A 14,129-nucleotide genomic window follows, 5' to 3' on the forward strand; every position below is an offset into this window, starting at 1 on the left:
TCGGTTTCCTGGAACTGGATCTGGTGAGTCTTTTGTTTGTATCTCTCCCTTCCTCTCCTCCTTGCTCCTCTTCCTCCTCTGAGGTTGTTGGAGTAGGAAGATTTTTGCGTCCTAAAGGGACATTTTTCTGAAAGCAAACTTGTTTATTTTGTAAGTTGTATGTTGATTGATTGCCTTTCTTATACCTTTTGATCTCAGCTAGGAAGCCTCGTCGGTAATGGCGAGACCCTTCGGCGTTCGCCTGTTCTCCCTCTTGGTTTGGATTAGTAGTAGTGTCAGTTTCTGAATCTGTATCCGATGTGACAGGAGACGCCGTTGGTGTGGCTATTTGTGATAAATCCCCATCATATTTAGGTTGATAGGTGTAGACTCTATCATTCAGGTAATCTTTTTCATCTCTATAAAATTTTCTAAATTTGCGCAACTTGATCTCGTCCTGGTATTCAACCAGGATCTCATTCATTTTAGCGAAGTTTTTTTCTTTCAAACTCGCCGGGTTATTCATTTCTTTGATTTCAGTTTTGAGTTTTTCTATCTCTTTGACTACTCGAACATGTTCACGTTCGGCGTGTTTAACTAAAATTTTCATCATGTTCTCCGAGCTGACTGTGACATTTGATTCCCAGTCAGCTGCCAGGTCCTGGTCATCTTTGTGTACGAAGTCTGGAAAGATTAATATTCTCAAACCTCTTGGTATAATATTTTGCTGAATATAGTTTTTGAGCGATACCTGTTCCCAAAACTTGTTGATTTCTTTTTTACATAGCCTTTCAAGTTTGATGAATTTTTGTATAAGAGTTTCAGATATATTAGGTCTGGATTTGAAGGGGTTAGTATCAGAACCCCTAGGTGCAAAGAGGGCAGCACTGTCCTCTTCTCTATTCTTAAGGTAATCTGTCATTATGAGAATGCGTTATTGTAACTGTGTTCAGAGCAGTGCAGCAGACCGCAGGGCAAGTCATAAAACAAAAGGATTGTGGGGGTAGGGCCCTATTCAGGAGTGCGCACACCTGGAAGTCTTAATGGATGATAAGATCAGATATTGGTAAAGCTGCTGTCGTGTGGATGGTAAGGTGATCTCCCACTATCACCTGGGCTAAAACAAATTGTAAGGGGTAACCATCTGCACAGGCTGCGCTTGTTACCTGTTGTATGCTCACTAGGTGTGATAGGTTTGAACAGGGTGGATGAGGAGTGTTCACAAAAAGACACAACTGATTTATGGTGCAATTGATTAGTAAATCAAAGAGCCTGAACTCACTAAGACTTGAAAAACGAAAAAGACATGGAGACAATCACCCTCAGACGACAACAAGATCAACCTTAGCAAGATAACTTCTCTTTATAAGAAAGAAATTCTACTAGCTAAGCACGACTCCTATAACCAGTGAATCTCTCAAGCAAACTCAAGTATAAAAGAACCGTTCACAATCCTCAAAGAACTGGAAGCCCCTATCCCAGTCCCAGACACCAGCGTGAAGGATAAAAACTGGTGCACCGGTATCCAAAATTCCCTTTCCAATAACGTAGCAGCCCTCCAAGTCAAGATTGCCAACAAAAAAGAAATCCTTCACCATTCAACCCCCACAGTCAGTACGTCCCGGCCCAGACCAAAACCTTCACAAAAACCTTCACACCGTTTTAGTTTTTCTAAAGTAACCATTTTAGAAGTCGAAAAAGTCATACTTACCCTTAAACCGTCAAACTGCCAAGGTGATCCATGCCCTTCCCAAACCATAAAGGATGCAGCCATTTATCTCAAAGCTTATCAACTCCTCCTTCTCCACTGGTAGCATCACCAGTAACCTCAAAGAGTCTTGGGTTCTCCCATTACTCAAAAAGCAATCGCTGGACCCTTCTATACCCACCAATTACAGGCCCATCACCACAGTCTCCTTCCTGCTCAACATTTTAGACAAGGTAGCATACCTCCAAATACAGCAATACCTAGAACAAAATCACCTCCTAGGAGTCCGCCAATCCTGTTTCAGGCCCCAACATGGGACTGAGACAGCGCTAATTGACCTTAAGGCACAAATCGACACACTTAGAGACAATGGTAAAGCCGCACTACTATTACACCTCGACCTACCAGCGGCGTTTGACCTAGTAGACCATATAATCCTCTGTAACCACTTGGACTCGGCCGTTCACTTCTCGCAAGAAGCGATAGGCTGCATACAATAATTCCTAAACAATAGGACCATGCGGGTCTTCTCAACCTCAGCGTCCGCTAACACCATCCCTATTACTTGTTGAGTGCCCCAGGGATCATTCGTCTCCCCCACCCTGTACAATATATTCACAAAGCCCCTTTTTGATGATCTCGATGGTCTTGGTATCACCTACACTAACTATGCCAATGATACCCAGATCCTCATACCATTGACTAGAAATTTATGACAAGGATTTGGCCTTGATGATTAGAGTGTACCTCATCATCCAGGCATGGATGGCCTCTCATGGTCTATGTCTGACAAGACAGAGCTTATAATCCTCGGCACCACCTTTAATATCAACAAACTTGGCCACAACTACATAAACTTTATCATAGATGGTAACATCATCAAAGTAGCAAAAGAAGTCAAAACCTTAGGCTTCTATCTAGACACCACCCTGACCTTTAACAGACAGGTTAACTCCATGGCAGTCTCTACTGCCTACACATGTAAACTAATCAGAGCGGCCAAGCCCTTCCTCTCCACCAACAGCTGCACTACCCTGGCAAGAGCCCTAATTTTGTCTAAACTGGATTATTGCAACGCCCTATATCTACGGTCTAACAAATATATCACCAACAAAATCCAGATTCTACAAAATAATGCTCTCAGAGCAGCATTGAGTATCCCCAAAAAAGTTCATATCTCTGAGATAAGGAGATCGAACAACTGGCTTACCACAAAGGATAAAATCTCACTAAAATTAGCCTCACTTACACACAAATGCCTTAACAACGCTGGCCCACGATACCTCATAGACAGATTCAACAGTCTTCCAACCACCCTAGTAGAACGGTCAACTCTAACCTCCTGACGGTGCCCAGATTCAAACGCTCCAAAACCGGAGGAAGTAGCTTCCCGGTGAGAGCCGCGCAACTTTAGAACTCCTTTCACCCTGCCTTAAGGGCAGATACCCACACTTTAGGCACAACCTCATTCACTGGATCAAGGAAAATGACTAATACAGCCCCATACTGACCCCACGATTCCTGGTCCGTCTCCCTTTCTGCCTGTATCCCGTTTGTACATAATCTGTATATATGTATGTATCTGTATATAACTGTACAGCCAGCATTGTAACCGAAGCTGAACATTTTATGTATAGCAATGTAACCGAAGCTGAACATTTTCTTGCTGCTCTGCCTCTTTGCGCCCTGATACCCTCGAGTCTGACGCATTATAAATAATAAAACAAACAAACAAACAAAATGACATAGAACCCATTTTCCTTCTGTGCCATGATGCCATAGAAAGAAAATATTTCAAGACAGGCTTTGGTGTGCATGTTTTATTAGCATCTAGGGTTAAACCAACTTGATCAGTGTTTTACGTGGCTGTATGGGCCTACACTGGTGCAGCCACTCTGAACATATGTTCTTACTGTGGCATGTCATTTTTACTGGAAAAGCAAACAGAAACATGTTCTTATGTGGGGTACTCCTATATATTGGCAGAGCCAGCATGGTCATGTTTTCTTATGCTACAGGTATTATGTCACTGGCATTATCGCCAAAGCAAACATGAGTATGTTCTTATATGGGAATACTGCCATTTATTGGTGCAGCCAGTGTGGACATATATGGATACTGCTAGCTTGAAAATGTGTTTAAGAATGGCATATTGCAGGCAAAGGCATCATGAAAATGGCTTAGACAATACTCCTCCAGACTGTTAGTGACCTGGTATATATGTGAACTTTTCACGAGTTGCACTACACAACTGATTGCAAACGGTATGGCTTTTTACCCAATTTTTCACAGAAAGTGTGTAAAATGCACCTTTTAACCTAGTAATTTAAACATGTTCTCGAGGGAAGAACCTTCTTTGGTTGGTTTGGCCTCCATCACTTTACTTGGTTGCTTCCTCATATTCATGTGAAACATTTCCACTCCTCCAATAAAAATTTAAAAATCACCAGCCGCAAAAGTATTGAGGTAGGGGTGCTATATCCCCTAGTGAATGAGCTGGGCACTATATGCTTGTGTGAGCTAGGCACTATATCCCTGATTGAGCTGGTCCTTTTATTACTGACAATCCCAGAAATCACCCAAAAATATATAAATACAATGTTCTACATAGAACTAGTTTGGAGCCCTGTGATCTTTTTGAAGTGCTGAAATTTAACAGAATAATATAGATGTAGCGCACTGGTCATTTGAATTGCATGCCCATACCATGTTAGCGCCAAAGGAAAATGAAAGCAGCTTTTGCACCTCTTCACAAGTAAAGTATCAAGTGCTTGCTCGACCTAAATCTTTGTATTAGTGAGTGACTGAGGGAATGGGATGATAAAATTGCAACATATGCAGATTATACGGTCTCGATGCACCAGCTAAATGCAATGGTAGTGGCTGAAAGAAAAGAGCGGGAAGTGATAGTTCAAGGAGAACAATGGAGCACAAAGCCCTTAAATATAGCTGTTTTTAGTTGTGTCCATTAAGGGGCGATTTAACACCATCTTTAAGCTGAAACAATTACATTGGAATACAGATGTGAGGGCGATGGGATGCAAGGAGGTACACAAATCGTGGTTCTTGTTTGGTTAATTATACACCAATTGACTGTGAATGGCCATGCTAATCCTATCTCTATTCCCACCCACTAACCTCCACTGCACAACCAAAACACGTTCTCCCTGAATCTCTTTCAAATAGCTCTGTCAAGAAGTAGTATCAAAATATGTGGCCTACCAGTGTTAGCTCTTAGCAGTTCCCTCCTCTTTGAAGTAAGTGTTTACAGCTATCGGTAATACAGATAGTGTCAAGGGTAATCTCTACGTCACAGACCTTTGTTCCTCTCTTGTGTTTCTTGTTAAACAGTGAAGCATATATCAGTTAGGAGCTGCTGCAGACCCTGAAGTCAATCTACCAATAGCATTTGCCAGATGTAGCCAGAATATAGGAAGAATTAACTTTATGGTTATTCTGATTATCTTAATCTTTGATCAACTTTTTCCAATATTGGGATATGCCTGCACTGCCAGTTGGGGTTGGAAGCATTTATAAAAGATGTACGGTCACTTTAAAGCTTTTGGAATGGGCTCCATCCACTATGTCCCTTTACACTCTCGTCTTAACACTTATAAATGGGGTGTACAAAGTTCCCCCTTTGTTCAGTATGGCGTTTTCCTCCTATAGCATATCAGGTTGGATCATAGTATATAATCTTGAGAATAGATGGGTAGGTGCTGTTTAGGAGGGAGAGGAAATATTAAGAAAACAAAATTCAAGTTTAAGATAATTAATCCAGTCTATGTCATCGTGCTCTCCTTCTTTTCAATCCTGGGTGGGAACCAGATGTAACAGGTTCTCTGCACAGAAAGGGGGTGACAGTATATGCTGACCAGGTTCATGCAAACAGGTTACTCAAAAAAGCATGGTCGAAGGATGGATCCCTTTAAGAGAAAACATTCCAAAGAATAATACTTGCAGAAAGCATAAGGAGTGCCTCAAATGGACGCCCTAAAAATTCACAAAACATGGACATTTTACAAGAAAGGCCACCAAAGCTGCCTTTACCTTGGTGGAATGTCCATGAAGTCATGGAGACACTTTAAAACCATGCAGCTCCTAGAACCGAGCGTTCCAGGATGCAATCAATCTGGCTACGAACAAGTTAGCAGCTTTTTGTCACCATGAATTGTAAAAAGCTGATCTATTGTCCTGAAGGGTCTGGTTCTTTCAAGGCAGAATTTCAATGCCTTTGAAACATCCAGTCTACTCAGCATCTCCCCAGCGGAGGAAGTGTGCGGTGTAGGATGGAAGGCGGCCTGTCCGCTGTACAATCCTGTATGTCCTCTTGCTTCTTATCTCTAACCCCCTCTTCAAATGAGCACCAGGAGGACAGAAAAGTGTGGAAAAGGGGTGCACGTAACCCGTAACCAAAATGAGGGTGCAAGTGAGCACCGAAAGGACAAGATAAGCGTGCAAAAGGCCCATGAAGGAAAAGGAAAGTGCCAGGGGCACGGAAAAGATGAAAGCATGCGAGGCAGTGCAGGTGTTGTATGAGAAAGCAAGAAGGGTACGAGTGTGTACAAGAAAGTAAGGAAGATGCAAGTGTGCACAATAGAGAAAGCTTAAGACACAAAGAAGAATAAGAACGGGTGCAGGAAGCACCTGGAGGTTTAAGAAGGAAGAGCACGGAATAAAGAGTGAATTTACAGATCGGAGTGGACACACCTAGGAGGTGTAAAGAACCAGGAAGTTTATAAAGTCTCTGATTGTGTCCCACAAGTGAAGTGTGTATGAAAGAACTGTGTTTAAAAAGGAAAGGTATATCCTAACAAGTTGAACTGGTATTTGAAACTGAAAAAGGGCCTACGCTTGCAGAAGGGAAGCCTCAGAGGCCTAACGAAGAAAGCAAAGTGCATCCGGACAAAACTGAATTTGTTTTGGAAACTGAAATGAGCCTGAGCTTAGGAAAGGGAACCCCGAGAGGCCCAACCAAGTTGGAGATGTATTGTATTGTAGCGTTGAAATGATTGAAGCTTGGGGTAGGGAAACCTGAGGAGCTTCAAAAGGAACTGTCCTATATTTTTTTTGTGGTGTTTGGAACTTGAACACGTTGAAACTTGGGGAAGGGATCCTCAAGGAACCCAAAGGCATTGAAGGTATTTCAAAGTGTTGCAAGGGCCATAAGGTTTCAGGAACAACCCTGATTTGATTGAACTCATTTTTGTGAAACTGAACAACCTACACCTGGTGAGAAGAGCACCTGAAATCAACCTTGGTTTCCTATTTTCTGTTGAACCACTATCTTTTTCGTTTAAGAGACTTCCTAACACATTTTGTCAAAGAGTGAGGGCAAGCATAGGTTTAGACACAGACGTTTTTTTCTTTGGACTTTAAGACTTTGACGGCGCTTAGAAACATCATTTAAGGGAACCATCCTATTGGTGTTAGGGCCAGTTATGCATTACACTAACCCAGGAACTTTAGTAAATAAAGGTTTTGAAACAAAAAAAATGGAGTCTGCGTCTCTCTTGATAGCATGCCTGTCTCACACTTGTTAATCTGTAACTCAAGCTTTGTAACCTGCATCCAAGCAAAGAAGATTTCCTTTTATATTTGAGGTTACTGTGTCATCTATCAAGGAAGCACACTTATTATCAGCGCTCTTCACCGTCTCCCCACATCTTTCGTTCTCATCTAAAAGCTCATCTTCTTTCTACTCCTTTTTTTTAGACTATGTTCCACCAACCATTTTATTGTATTATATCATTTTATGTAAATTATGTGTACAGCTCTTTGACGGAAGTATGATATAAATTCCGAAATACAAATAAGACTGGTAGAGGGCTCTATCTAAAGTACCACTGCATCCCTCTGGAATATTATGCATGACTCATTTGAAAAGGGGGCTTCTAGTTACCCGAATTCTTCTGGCAGATGTTATTCCCATAGGAAAAGCAGTCTCCCAGGAGAATAATTTCGGATCACATTAGCCGTAAACTGTAATGTTATGTGTCTTACATAGCGTGGAAGAAGATGCAAATTCCTTTGATGGGCAGGCTCTGTCAAGGAAAACAAATCCTTGGGAGAATTCCGCTATACAGCAAATGGAAAAATATTGTGTTTACTAGACTCAAAAAGAATCTCCATTCTGGTAAATTGGCCACAAGGGCCATGACATCATCCGAGGATGACAAAAGATAATTATCCTTCTTTTCAGGAGCCCAACAGCAAAAGCAAAGCCACTTGCTTTCAAGCGCCGGCATGGTGGTCAAATCAAAATTTGGAACTTTCAGGTGGGCATCGTTTGACGTTATAGGGACCATGGACTCAAGTTCAGAGATGATAGGATGCAGTCATTAATACACTTATTCTGCTGAGTTAGGATATAAGGCTTTTGGAGGAATACCAGAGAGGAGTTGACTGATGTTCTGTGCTTCTAAGAGGTCCTCGAAATCATAGGAGTGAGTGGAAATGCATACAGTGCCTTGTTCGAACAATCGAAGAAGAGAGCCTCTCGCGCAGAGCTGTTCGCAAGACCCTGAGGGATGGACGATGGTAACACTGTGCATTCTGGTGTGTGCCACATAGGTCAATTTGCAGATTCCCTACAGTTGGAATATTCTCTGGGACATTAAGGGAATGAGAGTCCATTTACATGAAGCATGATATTGTCTGCTCAACTCATCTGCTGCAACGTTGCTCTTTCCCTCCAAATGCACGGCCAAGCATCATGTCTGATCCAAAACCTCTAATCCTAGGCTGCAGTGAGGAAGGGACAAAATACCTTCATGCTTGTTTAAAGAGAACATGGTGTAGGAATTCAGCTCCAGAAATGTGTGTAATGGAGCCTGTTGTGGGGAATTACAGAAGCCTTTAGTCTTCAGATTCAGGCAATGCCCCCCAAAACCGAATTCCAAGACTCCGTTTTGACACAGATTAGGCGACGAGATGGATGGAAAGGTGAATCCTTCAGATTATTTTATTTCATCACCACCACTGGAGAGATTGGACTAACAAGCAAGAAATCAAGATTTGAAGAACTTAAGTCTGATCCAAGTTATTTCCCATTATACCAGTGCAAAGACCTCATCCTCATTCTGCCAAAAGCGAGGGCATGAATGCAGAAGGTCTAGAAGTCTATGCAACCACCACGCTGATGTTTGAGCATTGGTAAAAAATGGGAGGACTGTCTCCTGAATTGTTACGGTTCCCTCCTTTGGAGGAATGTCTGATGCTTGAACACTATAGAGAACTGTTCTGATTACCTGCATCTTCTGGGGAGCGCAGTGGACTGACAATGGGATATTTATGGAAAATTGCGTGAGTCCGGTTGAAATACAAAGCCTGAACTAGCCAGTTGTTGAGGCGAGGGTAGGGATGAAAACCCTCCTAATGTCTTTGTGCTGCTACCACCACAATAACCTTTGTGAAGACTCTTGAAGCAGGTTTCATTCCAAATGGCAAACATCAGAATTGCTAATTGACTCCATCTACAGGAAAGTGAGAAAGTCCTGTGCTCCTCCAGGACTAGAATGAGGAAATATGCATTCCAATAATCCACTGAGCACATTTGGTCATTCAGCTGCTACTCCTTCAGAATCTGAGCCAATGTCACCACGTAGAAGGTTTACACTGACAAGAACTGATTTGGATCAAAATGGTTCATAATGTGCCTACCACCTCTGTTATTTTTTGGGAATCAGGATACACCTGGAGTAAAACATTTCTAAAGTTCCGGCACATTTTCTACTACTTCTAGCATAAGGATCCATTGTGACAGTGGTTATTAGTACCAGGTGTTAGATATAGTTCAAAGCATACAAAATATATACAATAAAAAAGGGTATTTTGTTTGTTACAATTGTTAGTATCTAGTGTTAGATATTGTTTGGAGCATAGGTAAAATAATATTAATTGTAAAATAATTACAAGCGGATAGTGATTACAACATTTATTTCAATTTGTGGAAGAGGAAAAGAAGGGAGGGAAGAGGAGAGGCAGGGTTGTATGCTTATTAAATGCTGTTAATTTTGGTAATTACCAGATTTGTGAAGCCTTACATAGGGCTTATGCAATGTTTGGCCTGACGCAGAATGCCTTACCTAGTACCTGGGTTCTGCAGCCTGTTGGCGATTCTGTGTTGGTGGTCAGCATGCAATGGTTTTCGTAAGGTGATATTGATCACCAGCCCAGTTGGGCAATTATCTAGAATTAAGAAGGTGAGTTGGAATCAGATGTTGGTTGGGGCAGTGGCCCCAGGTGTACAGGAGGTTGGGTGCCAGGCCAAGTGGGTTGGTTTGATAGCATCCAACCGGGGTTGGCAGCATGTACCCCGTTTGGGACAGGTATTGTTGGCTGGTGCTTGAGCAGGGTTGCCAATGTGGAGCTCTGGGTTGTTCGTATTATTCTTGGTTGAGTTGTGAAGTGGTCGGATGGAGGGTCTCCCATGTTGAGTAATGGCAGGATGCGCAGAGTAGATTTTGTTGATATATATAAAAAAGAGCCCTTTGTTTAAAGAGTACCTGGCCATTCGGGAGAATGATCAGTGGCGGGGGGGGTCAAGGTTGCCTGGGGACACTTTTGTGGTAGTGCCTTGAAAACCCATGCCTCCTAATGGTGAAATTACTTGGAGGGCGATGTTATTAACCAAACATTATAAATTAAGCTTTTCAAACATTTAATCTACAGTGGGGTTGATTTTGTAACCACTCTCCGCTTTTTAAACTTACGCGGCTTGTTCGGCTGTGGACTGGCTGTGTTGCAAATGCTGTGTGTTGTTCTGTGTCTCCTGGGCTATATATGCAATTCGTTGGGTCAAAAGAGGCACTGCTTTAAGGCGCGTGCACGCGATGCACTGGTCAATTCATAATGACTGGCGAGTTTTCGTTATGCTGATCCTAGCCCGCACATAAGCAGTAAAGTCTCTTAGTGTTAGTGGCCTGGCATTATGCACCAAGTTGATTGATTGATTGTGAGGACGCTAGTCCCTTGCCGCGCAGGCACGGTAGTGTCCAAGTGTATCAAGACACTACTCATCACAGCGCATGCTCTAACATGTCTGTTCAGCACTGTAGTCTATTATTAGTGTTTCGCGCATGTGCAAAGTGAATGTCCTTGATCCTGGCTACTGTCCATGTCCCGTGCATTGACAGAGACTGGGACAGGTGCCCCTAGTCCATATTCAGCGCAATTGGTCATCCTACTGAGCCCAAATTCGCTTGAGGCTGCTCCCTAAATAAAGTTTTACGCAGATGTTGTGTGTTTCTTGGTGGCCGAGAAGGTGAGGGGCAATTAATTCCAAGTGGAGATGGAATGTGTTTTAGAATTGGGGCTAGTTTCTGGGTGGACAGTCTACTGGATATATATTTTGTAACCCCGTTGTGCAAGTCACAGTCCAATGGAGTGATCCTTGTTGTGGTCTTAGGAATGGGGGCAGACCCTGAGTGGCAATAAGAAATATTGATAGGTACATGTAATATAGGTCTCTTGGATAATGATGGTCCCAGTGGCTGGTCCTGAGTGATTAAGAGAGATCTTAATGATTATAAGGTAATAGGGCCGTCTGCGTCGGTTAGGAGGCAGCCCATGGGAGATAGGTGTCGGTTTCAATTCCGCATGCAAGTGAAGGTTAGAGTGGTAATTCTGTGTCAGGGTCAACAAATGTTACAGATAAGTGGTTGCAGACACAATAGTTATATTTTTTTTCACAACAAAAACATTAGGTTCATGGTCTGATTTGAGGCTGTTGGCCACACATCCAAACTGGCAGGCATACATGCTGGTGTGTATGGGAATATGTGTTCCATTGCCAGTTATAGGCATCTATTTATATTGCACCAGTTAGTATACATGTTACGTTATGTTATGCAGTTTGATGCTGTATGTACACCGCTGGCACTCTGATGGATCTGAAAGAGAAGGATGGGTTAGTGGGGAGAGGGCTAAATGCAATATAAAGTTGCCTCTGTGTTAATGCATGCAGTTTAAAACTAGGTGGGTTCTCTGTGTATGTTTGTCTGTAGGTGGTCTGTTTTGAGGGCACAAAGGCATTTGTCTCCAGTTTGGAGTCGCTTGTGCCTGTGGTTCTAGGGCAGAACTCTCAAGTTCCTGGTGGCCATTAGTAAGTAGGACATCCAGTCTGATGTTTTCCCTTTGGATTCTGGTTCTTTTCGTTTTTTTCTTTCCCATTTCAAATTTGGGAAACCTATGAGAGACAGAATTCCAAGCCAAAACTGGGCTAGATTATTTTATCACACATGGCAAAGGCAAATTTGAGAGTTGGCCAGGGCAGTGGTATTTTAGTTGCTTGTAGAGCTGTTCTGTTCTGTTTTTTACACTAAAGGGAGATTTTTAAAAAAGCAAATAGTTGGTCTGCATAAAGCATGTTTGAGCATGGAAGACGAGAGAATAATTATTGTTACCCAAACAATAATACCCTCCACATAATCTGATTGAAAACGCTGATCGCGGTCTCCATCAAAATAATTCAGAAGAAACTCAATGTTCAGCCATTCTAGAACAAAGACTTATGAGGAGAGGGGTGCGATGGTGGTGAATGAGAGGTGTGTGTTTGTGCGCACGTGCACACATATGGGTACATTGGTCCTCAATTCAAGCCGGGCGGTCTGGTAAAAGAGTGATGGTATTTGTGGATACCAGCACTTTACCGGACCGCCCGACTACAGGTTTGCCTGTGGGACACCTGGGGTACTCCCAGATAAAAGCTGGAGGTTAGCCAGGTGCCCTACCAGGAATAAAAGCTGTCATTACTGCCACTGGCCCATGAATGGGGATGAACACTGTCCTGCCAGCACTCATAATACGGCGTCAATGCCGCCGGACCGAGTGCCTGTACCGCCAGGATAACGGCATATTCGGAAGGAGGTAGGAGGCTGAAAATCTAGCACATAACGGAAAAAGATTCGGAAAACCCTGTTCAAGCAATGACGAATGTGGAGATCAATTAGGTGCGAGTGTTGTTACTACAGGCCTACGAATGGGAACACTGGATGTGCCTGACGTGTCTGTTTGTATTAAATTACTTCAAAAGGAATGCATCACGTATGTTCCAACATAAACCTCAATACACTTACATTTAAAGGGGAGGCTGATAATGCAAATTAGTAATAGTGACGAGTTAATTTGTATGACTATGGCGTGTTTAAGGTTTTAGTTATAAACGTAATGGTACTCTTTTCTGGCTGTATGTAATACCATACTTTCCAACATGATCTATTCCATTAGGGAGACAGAAGTCTAGTACTGGTTTTAACTTTGTATTTTAGAATGTTTAATCCCGGGTTTATAAGGGGAATATCCAGAACTACAAGTCAGAGAATACAAAGTTAAAACCAGTACTGGATAAGGGTCTCAAAAATAGAATGGATACTATTGACCTCTGTTATTTAATACCAAGTGTGGCTTAGGCCTGTGGCCAAATGCTCCCAATTTATCGTACATAAAGGGGCGTTAAAGTGAAACCCACAATTCGGTCAGGTTGTGTTACACGGTCTATAACGTAGGCTCGCCCCTCAGTTTGTCATTGTGCCTAACACTTCCCATAAGTAACTTCCAAAAACCTGGCCATTTGTTCTCCTTAAAATGTTGGTGTCGCAATGAGCGAACCCAGCGCAGTGTTGTATCTGAGCGGCAGGTGCCTTCTTGCCCGTGACTTACCATGTATTATTTTTTTTTTTTATCTCGTTTCTGTCCCGCAGATCCTGCAGTCATAGCACCGCAGGACCCGGTGCTCATGGTGGGAGCGTCACTGAGCGCCACCTGTTCAGTGAGCGCCGACCCGAGCCTGAGGGCCGAGGACCTGTACTGGACTCTGAACGGCCGGCGCCTGCCCGCGGAGCTCTACAGCGTGCTCGACGTCGCCACGCTGCACGTGACTCTGGCCAACCTGAACGGATCCAAGCAGCAGTCAGGCGACAACCTGGTGTGTCACGGCAGAGACGGGCGCATTCTGGCGGGCTCGTGTCTTTATGTCGGACGTATGTCTTTGATTCTTGTGTCTTAAAAAAGCAAGTGAACTCAGACCAAAAATTCCCCCATCGTGAGCAAACTGAGCAGGCCTAGTTTACGATGGAATAATATGTTCTCTGGCAACCATATTTTCCCTTTGTTACCGAGCAGCCTCGGTCATAAAAAAAACCCGAATAGAAAGGTTATAATAAGTGTTTATTATGTCAAGTTCAGTCCAAAAAGCCTTTGCGGTTGCAGGCCGGTTGAGTAACGTTGTAGAATGCTTGGATAATGAGGTATTAATTGGGGCAAAAATAGACAGTTTGGCAAGACGCGGCCCCGTAGCACGCGCCAAAATCAATGCATGAAGAGCACGGGGCTTGCCTTAATCGCCTTGTCATAAACACGTGTGGAGAGCGTGAAGCCCTGGGAGAACGGACCTGTACTGTGATTCGTTGATACCGCTGGCATAAACGACTTAAGCAGCCCT

At 43.1% G+C, this 14,129-nt stretch overlaps 1 protein-coding gene across 5 annotated transcripts in view; it reads left to right on the forward strand.

The window, feature by feature from the left end:
* CRLF1 (cytokine receptor like factor 1) overlaps positions 1-14,129 on the forward strand; it is a 345,153-nt gene that overhangs the window by 164,300 nt on the left and 166,724 nt on the right. For 4 of the 5 annotated variants that reach the window (XM_069649295.1, XM_069649294.1, XM_069649297.1 and 1 more), the window contains one exon: positions 13,390-13,668. In XM_069649295.1, the coding sequence (XP_069505396.1) occupies positions 13,390-13,668 (279 nt within the window). The remainder of the gene's footprint in view (positions 1-13,389; positions 13,669-14,129) is intronic. The other variant, XM_069649296.1, reaches the window with a different exon arrangement.

The sequence above is a fragment of the Ambystoma mexicanum genome, chromosome 1p (genome assembly GCF_040938575.1).
Source record: "Ambystoma mexicanum isolate Mex_15411 chromosome 1p, UKY_AmexF1_1, whole genome shotgun sequence".
In the NCBI taxonomy this organism is placed as follows: domain Eukaryota; kingdom Metazoa; phylum Chordata; class Amphibia; order Caudata; family Ambystomatidae; genus Ambystoma; species Ambystoma mexicanum.